General features: G+C 41.2%; 1 protein-coding gene and 1 long non-coding RNA gene across 3 annotated transcripts in view; one reads left to right on the top strand and one right to left on the bottom strand.

Annotated features, from left to right (window-relative positions):
* The first annotated feature begins 669 nt into the window (after positions 1 to 669).
* LOC122162561 lies at positions 670 to 4,690 on the top strand. The gene is made up of 3 exons (XR_006169588.1): positions 670 to 762; positions 1,221 to 1,316; positions 3,648 to 4,690. It is a non-coding gene; the product is annotated as an uncharacterized LOC122162561 (long non-coding RNA).
* Positions 4,691 to 9,862: 5,172 nt separating this feature from the next.
* RNF38 (ring finger protein 38) overlaps positions 9,863 to 15,269 on the bottom strand; it is a 29,048-nt gene continuing 23,641 nt past the window's right edge. For both annotated transcript variants that reach the window (XM_042822868.1, XM_042822866.1), the window contains one exon: positions 9,863 to 13,361. In XM_042822868.1, coding sequence (XP_042678802.1) covers positions 13,305 to 13,361 — 57 coding nt within the window. In that variant the 3' untranslated portion in view covers positions 9,863 to 13,304. The remainder of the gene's footprint in view (positions 13,362 to 15,269) is intronic.

Here is a 15,269-nt window from a genome sequence, read left to right as displayed (position 1 = left end):
TGGGGTTTTTCACCAAAATGTGTCTCTTTAAACCCACAACATCCCCCTTTTAAAATTTATTAATGCCATTTTTTAAAAACTAAAAAAAAAAAAAAAAAAAAAAAAAAAAAAAAGCATAGCAGCATAGCTAATGGTAAGGACCATGTTGAAAAATTGTGCTTTGTAGCTGAGAATTTGCTCTTTCAAATTGTGTTCTTTGTGTTCTTTGTGTTCATTGTGTTCTTTGTATGAAAGCATGGAAATAAATAGGAGGCATTGCTTTCAGAATGACCTACATATATGCAGCCCAAGACAATTTCTGTTTACTCAGTGTGGCCCAGGCATCCCAAAAGGTTGGACACATTTAATCTAGTCCAGCCATCAACCCATCACCACCTTGCCCATTAGCCATGTCAACCAACTCCATGGAATTCCACGTGGTGTTTTCCTGTCTTATCTCCATGATGTCTATGCTTACGTATTTCTCCAGTCTATCAGAGGCCCTTTGCAGAGCAGCCCCAGCTTTCTGCCTCCCAGCTGAAATTACACCAGGCTTGTGGGAGGGCATATTCTGTCCTATTGCCCTAGCTGTTGATAAGGATGTCAAACAGCATTGGCACAGCACTGGTCCCTGAGAAAGGGTGCTGGCACCCAGCTGCTGCCTGGACTTTGCACACCTGATGGCACTGCTCTGTGCGCAGTATTCCACCCTCTGCTCTCCCTGTCCTCATTTTGGCTCAGGATGTGACTGAAGTGCACGCCTTGCAGCATTTCAACTTGCAGGTTAGGAGTATCTGGGGCACTATTTCCATGTCACAGATCACTTTCATAAAGGAACCTTTTGAGCTAGGCTCTCTCAGCTTTTTGATGGTCTTCATTTATGAGTTTTGAGGAGCAAGCTACAATCAAATTGAAATGTTTGCACAAACAGCAGAGGTTGGCCAGGTGCTGATACCACGTGCTGTACTTTCACCCCCGTTCTTTGCTGCTGAACACCATGGGTATTCAGTGAACACTGTTGCACTATGGCTGTGAGGAGCTGCAGGAGCAGGAGGAGCCTGCATGTAGCTCCCAATTTGTTCCTCCGCTTGGAGGAGCCCTGTTGAAACAGGGCTCATGTGCTTCAGGCACTCCCTGGAGGTGTTCATGAACTATGTGGATGTGGCTTGGAGGCTGGTGGTTGGACGTGATGATCTTAGAGATCTTTCCAGCCTCAGTGATCCTATGATTTTTTTTTGCAGCCTTATGCAAAAGAACGAGAACACTACTTTGGCGAAGGCATTGAGGACTGCAGTTTGAAGAGGCAGATAGGCAACATCTGTAGACATCAAGCAGTGGTGAGTCCCTGCCACACAGAGTGGGTCTTCAGCAAGGTGAAGAAAAAAATTCTGTATCAAACCAGTGTGCCCTCAGTAATAGTTGCCCTTCCTCTGGTATGAAAAGGAAAACAATTCTTCCTGCAGAATCAGAATTTCTTTTGTTTTCTTCTTCCTCATCATTAACCATCTGGGAGATGGGGGATGCACAAAGTTTTAATCATCATTCATTCCAGGCCAGTAAGCTGTCTGGCATCTTTTTCATATGTCTGCATATTTTAAGTAACCTAACTTTACAACAGATTTGGAAATGTCTTAAAATTGCTGCGGCAGCTACATTTTCATGTTCAAGTTTCATTTTCCTGAAACAGAAATCAAACTTGGAAGTTCTTGTTTTTACTGGCACTTTATGCTCTTTGTGTTTTAACATATTCATTAAGGAAGCAAGTGAAAGTAAGAATTATTTTTAACTTATTATAATCATAGAGTCATCATAGTTGGAAAAGATCTCTAAGATCATCCAGTCCAACTGTCCGCCTAACAGCAACATTTCCCACATCTTTCACCACAGCTGCTTATACTTAGGTCAGTCATATGGAGGAATGGTTCCCTCCTGCCCAAGTCAGGTTTTCATATAGATCCTCTTGAATTTATTCAAACACAAACCATTACAGACGGTGTGTTTCTGGAGCTCAGGGATGTAATGTAATAAGGCACTGGATGCTAAGATTCCCCATGGCATCAGTTACTGCAAAATTAATTGAATGCAAAGCTTTGGGCTCATTTTGGAGAGGTCCATTGCAGGATCTCACCTCTGGAGCAGTACCCAGGAAGGCCTGCAGCCCAGAGGTCTACAGTACACTGGTTCTCAAGGAACATGGTCCACAGTCAGCATGAGCAAATCTCATCTATACGTTAAACTTCAGATACCAAAGCAGATCACACAGAATCACAGAATCACAGAATCACAGAATCACAGAGTCGCAGAATCACAGAATTGTAGGGGTTGGAAGGGAGCTCCAGAGATCATTGAGACCAACCCCCCTGCCAAAGCAGGTTCCCTACAGCAGGTTACACAGGTCGGCATCCAGGCAGGTCTTGAACATCTCCAGAGAAGGAGACTCCACCACCTCCCTGGGCAGCCTGTTCCAGTGCTCCGTCACCTCACTGTAAAGAAGTTCTTGTGCACATTTGTGCAGAACTTCCTATGCTGCAGTTTCCAGCCGTTTCCCCTTGTCCTGTCTCCACTCACCACTGAAAACAGCCTGGCCTCGCCATTCTGCCCCCCACACCTCAGATACTTATAGACCTGGATCAGGTCCCCTCTCAGTCATCTTTTCTCAAGGCTGAATAGACCCAGTTCACTCAGCCTTTCCTCATAGGAGAGATGCTCCAGGCCCTTCACCATCTTTGTGGCCCTCCGCTGGACTCTTTCCAAGAGATCCCTGTCTTTTTGTACTGGGGAGCCCAGAACTGCACGCAGTACTCCAGATGAGGCCTCACCAGGGCAGAGTAGAGGGGGAGGATCACCTCCCTCGACCTGCTGGCCACGCTCTTTTTAATGCAACCCAGGAAGCCATTGGCCTTTTTGGCCACGCTCTTTTTAATGCAACCCAGGATGCCATTGGCCTTTTTGGCCACAAGGGCACACTGCTGGCTCATGGCCAACCTGTCATCCACCAGGACACCCAGGTAATCATCTGCTCTTTAAGGATTAAGACAGATTATACTATCCACTTCAGACATGGAGTCCTTGCAAAAGAGCATCCTGCTTCCTCCGGCTGATACCAGTGGTTAACCATCTTCACATTGATCTCTGGTTTGCCTGAAGGCTTGAGTACCTGGTCCTTCACCCTGCCCCCATCCCTTGGGTTTGACTTGTTATACAGCAATTCTGCATCTGTTTTGCTATTCTTGTATTAAAATAATATGAAACTTGACTTCTGGAGCAAATAAGGCAAAAAAGAGTGCAGAATTGCATGACCTACACATACACTACTGTAACAAATGTTTGTTTAGCATCCTCCATGCATTTCTCAGGCACACTATTTGTACTACTCAGTAAAGGTTAAGCGCTACAGAAGTTATACGATTTTCTGTCTTTCTGTGTATAGTTAATGACTTTGTACATTGCAGACATAGATCAAATGTCATGCTAACACCTCTCACTTGTGGAATCAGACACCCCATCAAGAATTCAGATAAATGGCTCGGTGATAGAATTCTTAAGTACACGAATGAATGAGCAATCATCCATGAGCAAAGCTGACATTTTCATATGGATGCTACTATTTGGTGAAGACGAGACAACATCTTCTGCAGTTCTTAACAGCTTTGCACCTTTTTTTTCAGACTGATGGTCCTCTACCTTGAAGTCTTACGGAAAAAAAGAGCAAACATTTGCTTCCAGGTTGTGCAAACTCCTGTCCCAGTTTATCTCCTTGAATCCGTTCATGCTGTCCTAGCAGAGGAAGATGAATGGCCATCAGCAGAAAATACATTTTTTGAATTTGGCCTTGGTCCATGGGAGGAAAATAATATTGCAACATGTCTTACATAAGAATATAGGACCAGGCAAATTCATTCGTGTAATGAAATCATACATCCTCCAAATGCTGCTGGCTCTCCATGTCAGAATAGACTACGGTGGAAAGAGTTGCTGAAGAGTACTAACAATCTTCTGTACACAGAATAGGTGAGGCCTATTGTCAAAAGCAGGTCATAATTGTACAACATTGGGAAAATTTTGCCTGAATATCTTCCTCAATAACCTTTACTCCGAGTAGAGACAGAGGGCAGTCTCCAGCTCTCTCTCCCCCCATACTTCTCAAAGTATCAGGGATCGGAGCACCCCCCTTTATCCCTATCCCTCAACAGTGTTGTTTCTCCTCGCTTCCTCACTGGCTGAAGTATTGAGGTTACAGACTTTCTGGTCCACCCAATAGACGTTCTCCCTTGTATGTGACCCTCTCTTGTATCATGTGTCACATGTGTAATTAATTAACTCTGACTTCATGCAGCCCGGGGTGGAGAAGTTAATTACACTACTGAATTTGCTAAGCATGCCCAAAGTTTGTAAGTTCAAATTGTTGATAGACCTTCATAACTAAAATCTTGTTTGGTGAGGATGTGCAGACACCAACTGGATAGGAATCTGCAAGCTTCTGCACAAGTCTGTGAGCAAGGGCATCTTGTTTGTAAGCCTTTGTATGAATAATGTTGTTAGCCTTGTTTGTAAGCCTCTTTTGTTTCACATGAAGAGTAAAAGCAAGATATAAGAGAGCTACTGTAAAAGAGTTACTGTAAAAACACGTGCTTTATAAGCACCAGTACACGCAATTATGACCTTAATTATTACAGTTTTATGAATTTTAAAATAAATGCTTTCTAAATCACTATGCAAAACTATTGCAGCTCTTACTTTTCATTCATTTACTTGTTTGTTTTTAAGATGGTAAGCCATACAAACATTATGCCATGTATATAATTTTGTATTGTAGCCTGATGCTTGAAATACATTTTGTTTCCTTGTTTTGAGCACAGGTCCTTCTCATTTCACTTGTTGGTCTCAGCTCTTAAATGGAGCACTTACCTTTGTTTATTGAAAAGATTGCACGATGGCCTGAATTCCTGCTACTCAAATAAGCTCTGAATTGCCTAACTTCTCTCCCCACATCCCCCTCTCCAATGAAACAAACATCCTCCAGACCATAGCAAACCTGTTTTGGTGAGTGTATTTCTTCAGGCTGCATAACCTGGCTTTTGGAAAGTGTTTTGCCCAGCTCCTGTACCTGAAAAGAGCTTGATTTTGTCCCTTAATACTGTGCAAGGGAACAGCATGTGAGATAGCCCTGACTCAAATCAAGCGATCTTGGTTTTCACCTAATTTCTCACCAGTAACGTGACCCCAGGCCCACTTGGACTCCCGCTGCTTCCAGCTGGGTGCTCTCCAGGCTGTGGGGATGCTGGCCAGACCAAAGCAACGTACTTTAAGCTAAAGAGCATACACTCTAAAACATGCTCCCCTAGTACCCACTGCATTCTGGCACACAGGAGGAACAGTAGCAAAAACGTAACTAATGCCAGTGCTGAAAGTCATTGTGTTTTCCGTCTGGAGGCATCTTAGCAGAGCTATTCAAATAGCAACGTTACAGGCTGCCCAGGGAAGTGGTGGAGTCATTATAACTGCAGGTGTTCAAGAACCGTGTGGATGCTTGTGGCACTGAGGGACGTGGTCAGTGGGCACGGTGGGAATGGGCTGAAGGCTGAATTCGGTGATTCCAGAAGTCATTTCCAACCTAAATGATTCTACGTTACTAATAACAAAAGACTTTAATGAATGGTGACGTGAATAAGCCAGTTTGACATTTCAGGTAACACTGCTGACCCAGTGCTGCCCTCCCAAGGCCACGGCAGCAGACATCACCATGACTTCAGGACAGGCTGATGTCCGTGAATGGCCCTATACTTGATTTTCATCAGTTGTTTGCTGTATCATCACCACTTTAAAAAGATCCTTTGTAGTATCAAGTCCACATAACTAAGTAAATCAGGAAATCTGTGGTCTGGGAAATCTAGTGGGTGGACATTCCTGCAGGATTAAGCACAGTTGTTGTTGCACATGCTATATTGATTTATGAATAAAATAAAGGAGTACAAATGCAGCTGAATAGGCCAGTAGGAAAATTGCTTGCATGTATGAATGCAAAATGTCAATGAGTCACATATGAAGTCAGTGTATGAGGAAAAAAATAGGAATGCTGTGAGAGAGAAATGTGTGCACAAAACGCTGGAAACGCTGAAAAAAATCTTGCAGTGTGCCTGCTGTCTCTCAGAGCACTCACAGGCAGCCAGACTGGGCTGGTGAACGCAGTGACTGAGCATTTTTGGTAAACCTCACTGTGGGAAGAATGCTCACTGTGTCCATCAGACACTGCATCTTCTTTCACTGCTATTACTGCAGTAAAATGAGCTGCTGCGGGGCCGTCTGTAGCTGGTGGCACACATGGAATTATGTGTGTGTTTTGCCAGTGGACAGGGCAAAGTGAGATAAATTCATTAAATAAGTGAATTTATCTTTACTTACGTTTAGAGCAATAAAATAATAACTGAAATAATATAGCAGGAATAAAACAAAGCAAAGTGATGCACGTAATCATTGCTGCACAAAACTAACCACAGCGATTAAGAAACATCACCAATTGCCTTTATTCTTCTCCATCATCCAGATCTGCAGTTTCTGGAGAGCCTCTGCTGCAGTGAGGATTTGGAGAACATTTCCTGGCAACTGAGAGTTCCTACACAGTGCGTCCACTCGGAGGTGAGGCCTCCAATGTCGCTGCAAGCAGGTCCAGCTCTTATGTTGCTGAATAAACAAACTTACATAACTTAAAGGGAGGTGAAATTTGGTTTCATTCTCCTTTTGAATTCCACCTCAGGCCTGGTCAGAGCTCAAAGAGGAATCAGGGAATGTTTGTGTACTTGTAGGCCTTGACACCAAGCTTCTGAACAAGGAAAGGTTAATACACTCTGAAAATGTTCTACCTAAGCTACATATCTTGCCAATGATCAGACACTAATATTATATAATGCTTGTTGTGGTTGTGAGGTTCATCTGGAGGTCAGCTTTGGTTCGGGGCCTTAGTACTCCAGTGTGCTAAGTGGAACTTTGAGGAAAGGTTTAACAGCTCAGAAGTCAACATGACAGCACCCAGACAACTTGATGCTGCTCATCTGATGCTTATTACATACCATTGGCCTTCACTGTCCCTGATGGGCCTCTGCATAGTTAACACACCTTTAATGGCTGGACTTCCCTTGTGGTGCCATGGAGGCACTTTTTCTCTCCAAGCTGTTAATCAGCTCTTCATTCCAAAACAAAAAATAATAAAAATACTACATTTAAAAATGCTAAATTTGGTCCTGGGTACCAGGATAATGGTTCACAAGTTTGTTCAGAGAAAAGGGAAGCTGCACTGCAAAACATAGCAGGTTGTGAGTGGCATAGCGCAATCCATGCAAACCCTGCACAGGAAGGCTGTTAGGCAGAACACGGCTTTTTAGAACTGATAACAGAGTCTGTTGCATGTCTGATAAAGCACAGTGCTTTGTGGATGCGGCAGCTGACAGGGGAAGTTCCTCATATTCTTACATAAATCAAAACCTACCAAGTTAGCAAAGGGAATTGGACAAAATCTACAGCAGTGACAGTGTCCCTGATTATACAAGGCCATCTTCAGAGTATAGATAAGGAATAGGGAACTCCATCTGCTTTCAAGCATGCCTAAATTCCTAAATCAGCTGATATGCACTATGGACAAGGAAAGAATGCCAATCAGATGCAAAAAGATGGCACAGCTGGAGGTCGTGGGGTTGTTTGCACCGCGATGGGAGCTGTTGGGGAAGATTCCAGCAGCGGTCAGTAGGTGGAACACAGAAGAAAAGGGTCACAAGAATACACAAGGGATGCAGAATCTGAAGATGGTGGTGCGACTTACCCAAAATGAATGACAGAAATTGTCAACTAAACTCCAGGAATGCCAGAAAACTCAGGTGAAGAGGTAAAGCGGTGTGAGCTAGGTCAATTTTTTCACAGACTGAGGAAAAAAGTGAAGTGCTGTGACATAAGGGATGTGGTAAGGCGAAGAAGAGTCAGAAAAAGAATCTATGGGCAACTCCACTCTTCAGGCTAAGGGGCTCTGGGCAAACCACTGATACTCTTGGAACATCCTTTGCATGGGCAAAACAGCCACTGTCTGCGAACTGCAGACATGGCCTTGCAGTTATCCAAGCTCACAGATGCTCTTCTAGTTCCTAGTGCAGATTTTGCCATGATTGAGATAATCTCTTTCATCTCTTTGCAAATGATATTTTGTTTTCCCTAAGAATCCAGTCCACACATTCCAAATTATGAGGAAGGGGCACCTTCACATATTTGCTGATTCTTCTGTCCAAGAATCGTACTTCTGTAGCATGGTAATTTCTCCACGTTTTATAAAGCAGATGCACAAAAAGGCGAAAGTAGGCTTTTTGAGTACACTGATGTAATTCAGCACAAACCTTGTGCAAGAACAGACCATAAACTCTACCTTATTGGATCAGAAGGACAAACTTTTCTTCTTTCTCCACCTTCCTCTTACAACCCCTTCATCAGTTTGCCCTTTGTGATGGCACTGCTGCACCACTTGGTGATGGCAGATGCCAGAAAGCTGCTCTTAACTACAGAAGGGAAGCTTAAACTTAAGCTTGTTTTGGAAAGTTTGTAGATCTCTGGAATCCTACCTGTCATCCAAAAGCTAGGGCGAAGCAGTGGAAAGCCAGCAAGCGGGCTGGTGCTAGAAGGAAGGCACCTCTGACAAAATCAGCACTTGAGACCTGCAAATGTTACCATGCAATCAGTGCCTCCGGTTTGAGAAAGCGCTCGATAAAGCCTTGCAGAGTACTACCAGTACTACCCCAGTGCTTTGATAACAACAACCCCAGCTTTGATAACAACCAAGACTGGCTGCTAAACAGCCCTTGTTTTTCCTGTCCTTGTTAGAGGAAGAACAAAGATGTTAAACCCTGGGTTACACTGTTTTGACAGTGGTAATGTGCATCAAGGAGGCAAAAACACACAGAATCACAGAACGTGTAAGACATAGCAGACATATACTCAGCCTGCTATCCTGCCTATTCCGTACCTGCATGGGTGAGATAGGGTACAGCAGCTTCTTTATCAGTGCTTTCCTGTTATCTTTCTTCTACCTGCAAAGATGATTGGACTCAACTCATAAGTAGTTACTGAGGCCATGTGAACCAGTTAGCTCAGAACAAGTGAACAGACTGCTTGCAGAAAAGTACGAAGATATTCTTGGGAAGCAAGACTTACAATCATTAACATTTTTTTTTTTAAGGAGTTAAGAGCTGTATGTATTCCTAGGATGCAAGGGAAGAGATGTGGGGGAAAAGCATTTCACCGCTGACCAAAATTAAGGATAACTACTGGGTTACAAGCAACATGGACTCATGGATTTATAGAATGGCCAGAACTTGGCTTGGTATTCAAGATCAAGCAGTACAAATCTTGAATTTGGTTGTAATTGGGACAGCTAAAGAGTGGTACACTCGACTATCAAGAATCACAGGCAGGAAATCTGCGAGTCTGATAGCGAAGAGATGGCCTGCCACCTGACAAGTGCTTTCTGTGCCTATCTCCCACACGCTAGGAGCTTCAAACACCCCAAATGCTGCCCAAGGGCTGCTTCTCTTCCTGTCATATGTCTGCCCATTTTTTCAAAAGCCCAAATTGTGCTGGAGGTATCTAAGAGACATGTGCATGTGGGGCTTAGGGAAATGGTTTAGTGATGGACTCGTAATGTTAGGTGGAGGACGGATTTGATGATCTTACACATCTTTTCCAAACTAAGTTATTTTATGACTGCATGCACTACAGCTTAGAAGGCAAACCTTCCCCCAGCACCACGACTGTGATGCTGCCAATATCTGAAGTTAGTCGTATGACAATGCACAGAAATAGGGGGAGCAGTGAAAGGAAACAAGGCACAAAGAAGAACAAGACAAACTTGTGTAAGTGAACATCATACATTTATTACTGAACAACTCTCTCAACTCCAAAATTGGGCACAGGGATTAAAAATAAAACTTCATTGCACTACGTAGTAAAGCATTACTAGTAACTCTCATAAAAAATGTACAAATTTTGTTAAAAATTTATCAAGCCTTCAAATGATTTGGTTACAGATATTTATAATACATTTAAAACTACATATTAAGTGATTCAAAAGAGTATGATTTAAAGAAAACAACTGACAAAAATGATTCCAACAGAAGTCACAAGCTTTCAGAATCATTAATAGATCTGAAATACAAGTAGCAAAATGAGGTAACAATGTACCAAAGGAAAAAAAAAACAAAACGAAAAAAACACAGCTTCTAAAAAGGCCCAAAGATAACTCAGTCAAAAATGTGTTTTCTGTAAGTAAAACAACAACAACAAAAAAAAGGTTGGTAAATCCCATCCCAGGTACTACATGATGTGTTAACAGCTGTGAAATCACATTCAAGAGCCCGTATAAAACAGTATACAACAAAAGGCTTACTTTTTTCTTTTTTGTAAAGAAAGTCACAAAATGAGACATTGGAATTATCTGTAGGCCTTGATATCCCCTTAAACTTCAAATTTAATTGGCAGTTTATGCCAAAGCCACAGCAGTGCCAGTATGATAAAGCAAATGTCTTATGGACTGTTTAGGAAAAGGGGACAGGTGAAGTCAGGAAGGGAAGGAACATAAAAAACATCTTGCTGGATGCTGGTGCTGCCTGGCACCACGGCAGGCTGAGAAGTTACACACAAATGTACAGAACACATGGCAGTGAGCAGCTCAGCACGAATCCCCATCAATAGCCACAACCGAGATCGGCTGTGGGTCATCTGAGCTGATCCAGAACATGTGCACGTGTGCTGTTTACACACACTACCCACAGGAAGCAAGTCCACACACATCTGCAAGAGACCCATGCAAACAAATGAACCATTTCAGAACAGACAAGCCATAAGAGTGCAACAAATCATTTCAGGATTTGACCCAGTTAGATCCTCCAACTCCTCAGTCTCCCAGTGCCTCACAGAGTTCCACTGGGGAAAGGGACTTCACACATCAGGATTTCTCAATTCCAGAAAAAGGGTGACTTTCCCTTGGCTTCAGAAGAATGTGAATGCTTAGAGAAGTGCCCTCTTCCCATGCTTCAAACTGAATATCAAACATAGCGTTAGTTATGGTTAAACTTGCACGCATCGAAAGTTTTCTTTTGCAGCTATATAAAAGAGCCTAAGTTTTGTAAGACACATGGTATGTTTTTTAGACAAGATGATTTCATTTGTTAAAAAAATAAATTTCGCTATATGTACTTTAACCTGCCAGGTGTTATTGTGAAAGATTATTCTAACTCCTCTGGAAGAGAGGAGGAATTTTAGTACTTTGATCATTTGTTTAGTGTTCTTACGTACGAGTAGGAATGGAAAGACTCAGCGTTTCTGAGAACTACCTGTGTAACTACACAAATGGAGGCAAGAGCATCTGACGTAGGGCAAAATTGTGCTTTTATATCATCTGCACCATCAGCTGTGATTGGTCTGTAGAACACTGAAAGAGGGCAAACAGCATGGAGAACATGTAACACTGGAATTATAATTGATACTAAAGCATAGCAGCATACAAAAGCATCAGAAATGACAGAGAATCAACTTAAAGCTGAGACTGGCAGCAAGCTGCAGCAATATTGCTAACTGTGCCACTTGTGCTGCTGCAACTGAAGTAATGACAATTCAGGAGAAGCAATCTGATGCGAGAAGTGCATCCTCTGAATAACTATGGCATAGGTGGACGTTAGTATTTTGGAGGAACGTGCTGAAGATGCTAACAGTCTGAAACGTTGGAAAGGGAGCTACTTTTTTAAAAAAAAAGCACAAAGAAAACACTATTCAGAAAGCAGTTGGATAGAAGCTACCTCCTGTTTAACAGCACTTTGTTCAGAAGGTGCTCCCGTTTCGTACTGTGGTGGAGTCTTCTGGAAACTCAATTGCAAAAACCAAGGGAGTTCCTTCTTCACATTACACTCATCATGAAAATAATGAGGGACAAGAAGCAGCATCGGGGCAACTGAATTCTGCAATGAGTGACCAAAAACCACCCTCTTTTGTGATACAACAAAAAACCAGAAGTTCTACTTCTCTGAGAAAATGCTAGAAATTTTATTTTATTCATGAAGTAGCAGGAATAAAATTGTAACCTCTTACAAGTTATTTTAACTGTATACAAACTCCTTTGTAAATGACAAAGAATGTGTATGATTAAAGCCAATGCTTGTAAGCTAGAGGATTATCTATTTAGCAAGCACAATGGCAAAAAATGAAGGGCTGTTGCACAAGACCCTCAGTATCCTTTCTGCTTCCTTTCATGAAAGAAGTGCATAACTGCAGCATCTTCAGAACTCAGCTCTAATGTCAAATCAACTGAATGCAATTATAGCCCAACTAGAAAAATTGAAAAGGAGAACAGGAACATGTTGATTCTGAAATTACCAATTGAAAATGTTAATATTGCTAAACGATTTGTGTGATATTGCAACTTTACATTGATAAAATAACTTGTAAATAAGCAAAGTAAAAATCTGAACTCTGTAACTTATGCTAAAACCCGACATTACTCAACTATGAACAATCAATGACCCCTTTAGTGGTACGCACTTAAAGCCTCCGAGTAAAGGGTAGCATAACAGCTTGTTTGAATAGCAGGTAGACAGGTAAGTACCTGTAAGTACATTGGGGAGGAAATACTAAATGTCTGTAATTGCTGCACCCATTGTATTTGTGTGCAACTGCAAACACAAGGAAAGGAACCAGTGTACAGTACTAGTACTGTTTAAATAACACACAAGATTATACATTGCAGCATAATTAATACTACACACATACGTTCTCAGCACATGCTGGTATACAGGTTCTCAAACACACATGCACACTCATTCCCAAGCACACTTCACCCATCCTCTCACAAGCAAACATTCACACCACTCATTCCCACTCACAGTATCTGAAGGCTCTATATAAGGTAGATTGCTATACTGTTTGGAGCTACCACTTTTTTTTTTTTTTCTTTTTTTCTTTTTTATAAAAGCACATGCTAAAAGATCACGTCCACAGTAATCTCGCAGCAACACTCAGAATGATCACACAAAAACCAGGGAATGTTAGTGCACACACAAAATTAAGCTAAAGAAAAAAATCTTTGGAGTTCCAATCACACTGTTAGTATAACAATCCCGTAGATGTGAAGACTAGTTATAAGCTTTATAATTGATTAAGTTCACACAGTGCAAAGTAAGGTCCACTGACCCTTTTGTGTAAAGGAAAAGGCTGGAAGCCACATGGGTAAGTTCAATAGATAGTTCATATATACACATGACCAGGAACACCCAAACCAGATTTGTGCTCTTAGATTGGTCACTCTAATCACGATGCACTTCTGAAGCATCAGCTCTGCAAATTGGGCAGGTACGATTTGCCTGCAAAACCAGAAACAAAAAAGGGTTTACTGTAATGACAAACACATGTGTATGACATGGAACATCTGTGATAACAATGCTGCTACTTTCAAAGCTCAAGACTACTCAAAAGCAAGAAATGACAAGGTGTGTTCATCCACTTCGTTACTTCAGAGTTTTAAGTCTGTCAATTCATAACTGCATTTACAAAAAAAAAAAAAAAAAAAAAGAGGCTTTTTAATATTAAATAGATAAAAGAAATGCAGTGAACTGGGCTTTGTTCTAAGTGCAGTGGTTATACTAATGTAGATATGCTGTTACTGTGAGCTGCAAATAGGAAGGGGTACTCCGTTCAGTGGAACCCATCAAAATCAAGCAAGTCACTTTGGACTGGCAATAAATGCCCTAAACTATTAAACAAAGGTGCCATATTGTCACAAGCTGTGCTGATCAGTAATCATGTCTCTTCATGCTCTCTTTATCCAGTTATTCTTAAAGAAACTCATTGAACAGAGTTGGTAAAAGCTAAAGGCAGAGCAGTGAAAAACAGAAGGGATTTCAGTAAAAAAGAAAAGGGAGATGATCTGGTTAAATAGGTTTTAAAATTCAAAGCCCAGGTAATAACACACAGAAAAGGAGGCCTAACTTTAGCCCTTCGTTAAAGCGCTCACTGAAAATACATATCCATCAGCTTTCTACAGCTTCCTTAAAAAGGACAGATAAAAGAAAGGTAACATTCCTTGAGCTACCGGGAGTATTTTTGGGTTCTCTCCCTCTTTGTAAATAAAGACATAATTTCAAATGAAAAAAGTAATGATAAACAGCAGAAACAACATGTGTCACATTTATGACACAACATTTACTTTGCAAGGGGAGAGGGAGAGTAACTCCTTCCTGTCCCAGACTCTGTAGTTCACAATGCCCACAACTACAAAATAATCCAACCATCCTCAGCTCCAAGTTTTCCAAACTTTTCAATGAACACAAAACTCAAGGCAATAGAAAACATGGCTTCCCCCCATCCCGACACAGAAATCATTGCCACACATTTCAAGTATGAATCGTAAATGTCAATGAAAGTAGCATGCCATTACTAAGAAGCATTTCTTAATAAAATAATTAAAATGAATATTATTTTTCCTATTACTTCTGTTATTAATGATATACAGTTTATGTTGCATTTAATAATTTCATAGTTTCTATAAAGCAAGGCTAGAGAATCATAGATTATTTCTTGCTCTCTCTCCTGCAGTTCTGCAGTTACTTGAGAACAATACCATCACTTGGTTGCTACTTTGCATTATTCTACATATAGTTCAGCTTATGTAATTTTTAAAATAATTGGCAAGTTCTTCAAAATTCAATGAATTAATGACTCAAGGGATAACTGTAAGTTAAACAATTAAGTACATACCAACTTAGCACAAAACATCGCTCTTTAACATGACTCCTGATATTTTTAGAGTTTGGATTTTTTGGGAGGTGGCTTTTTTAGGTTTGAAGTACTAAAAGCTAAAAGTATTATTTTTCTTGCGTATTTATCAGTATGATATTGATTGGATGTTGTGAATTACATGGACATGAACACATCTATACTCTCAACGTATAAAATACATGCATAAGGAAATGGACAAAAACAAAAAGTTATAAGCCACGATATCCTGTAGTTGCCCTCACTTCCAGTTGGTGGCTGCTTTAACTGTAGGTACAGGCTTTAGCTAAAATAGGCTGAAGTTATACAGGTCATTTGCTCTGGTTTGCAGAGCAAAATAATCTTTATTTTACACAGCATCTTCCTATAGTGCAACTAAATCTATGTGGTATAAACAGACTAATTTAGCAACAATGCTTTACGATTCTTTATCCTTGTCTTAAAATTGGATGCAAAATGAGCTAGACATGTTAGGCCAATACAAGCCATTTTTGGTG

Source organism: Centrocercus urophasianus, unplaced genomic scaffold, assembly GCF_019232065.1.
Source record: "Centrocercus urophasianus isolate 14NV4802_14NV808 unplaced genomic scaffold, USGS_Curo_1.0 seq_21, whole genome shotgun sequence".
Taxonomy (NCBI): Eukaryota; Metazoa; Chordata; class Aves; order Galliformes; family Phasianidae; genus Centrocercus; species Centrocercus urophasianus.
This window is presented reverse-complemented; position numbering and strand designations above follow the sequence as displayed.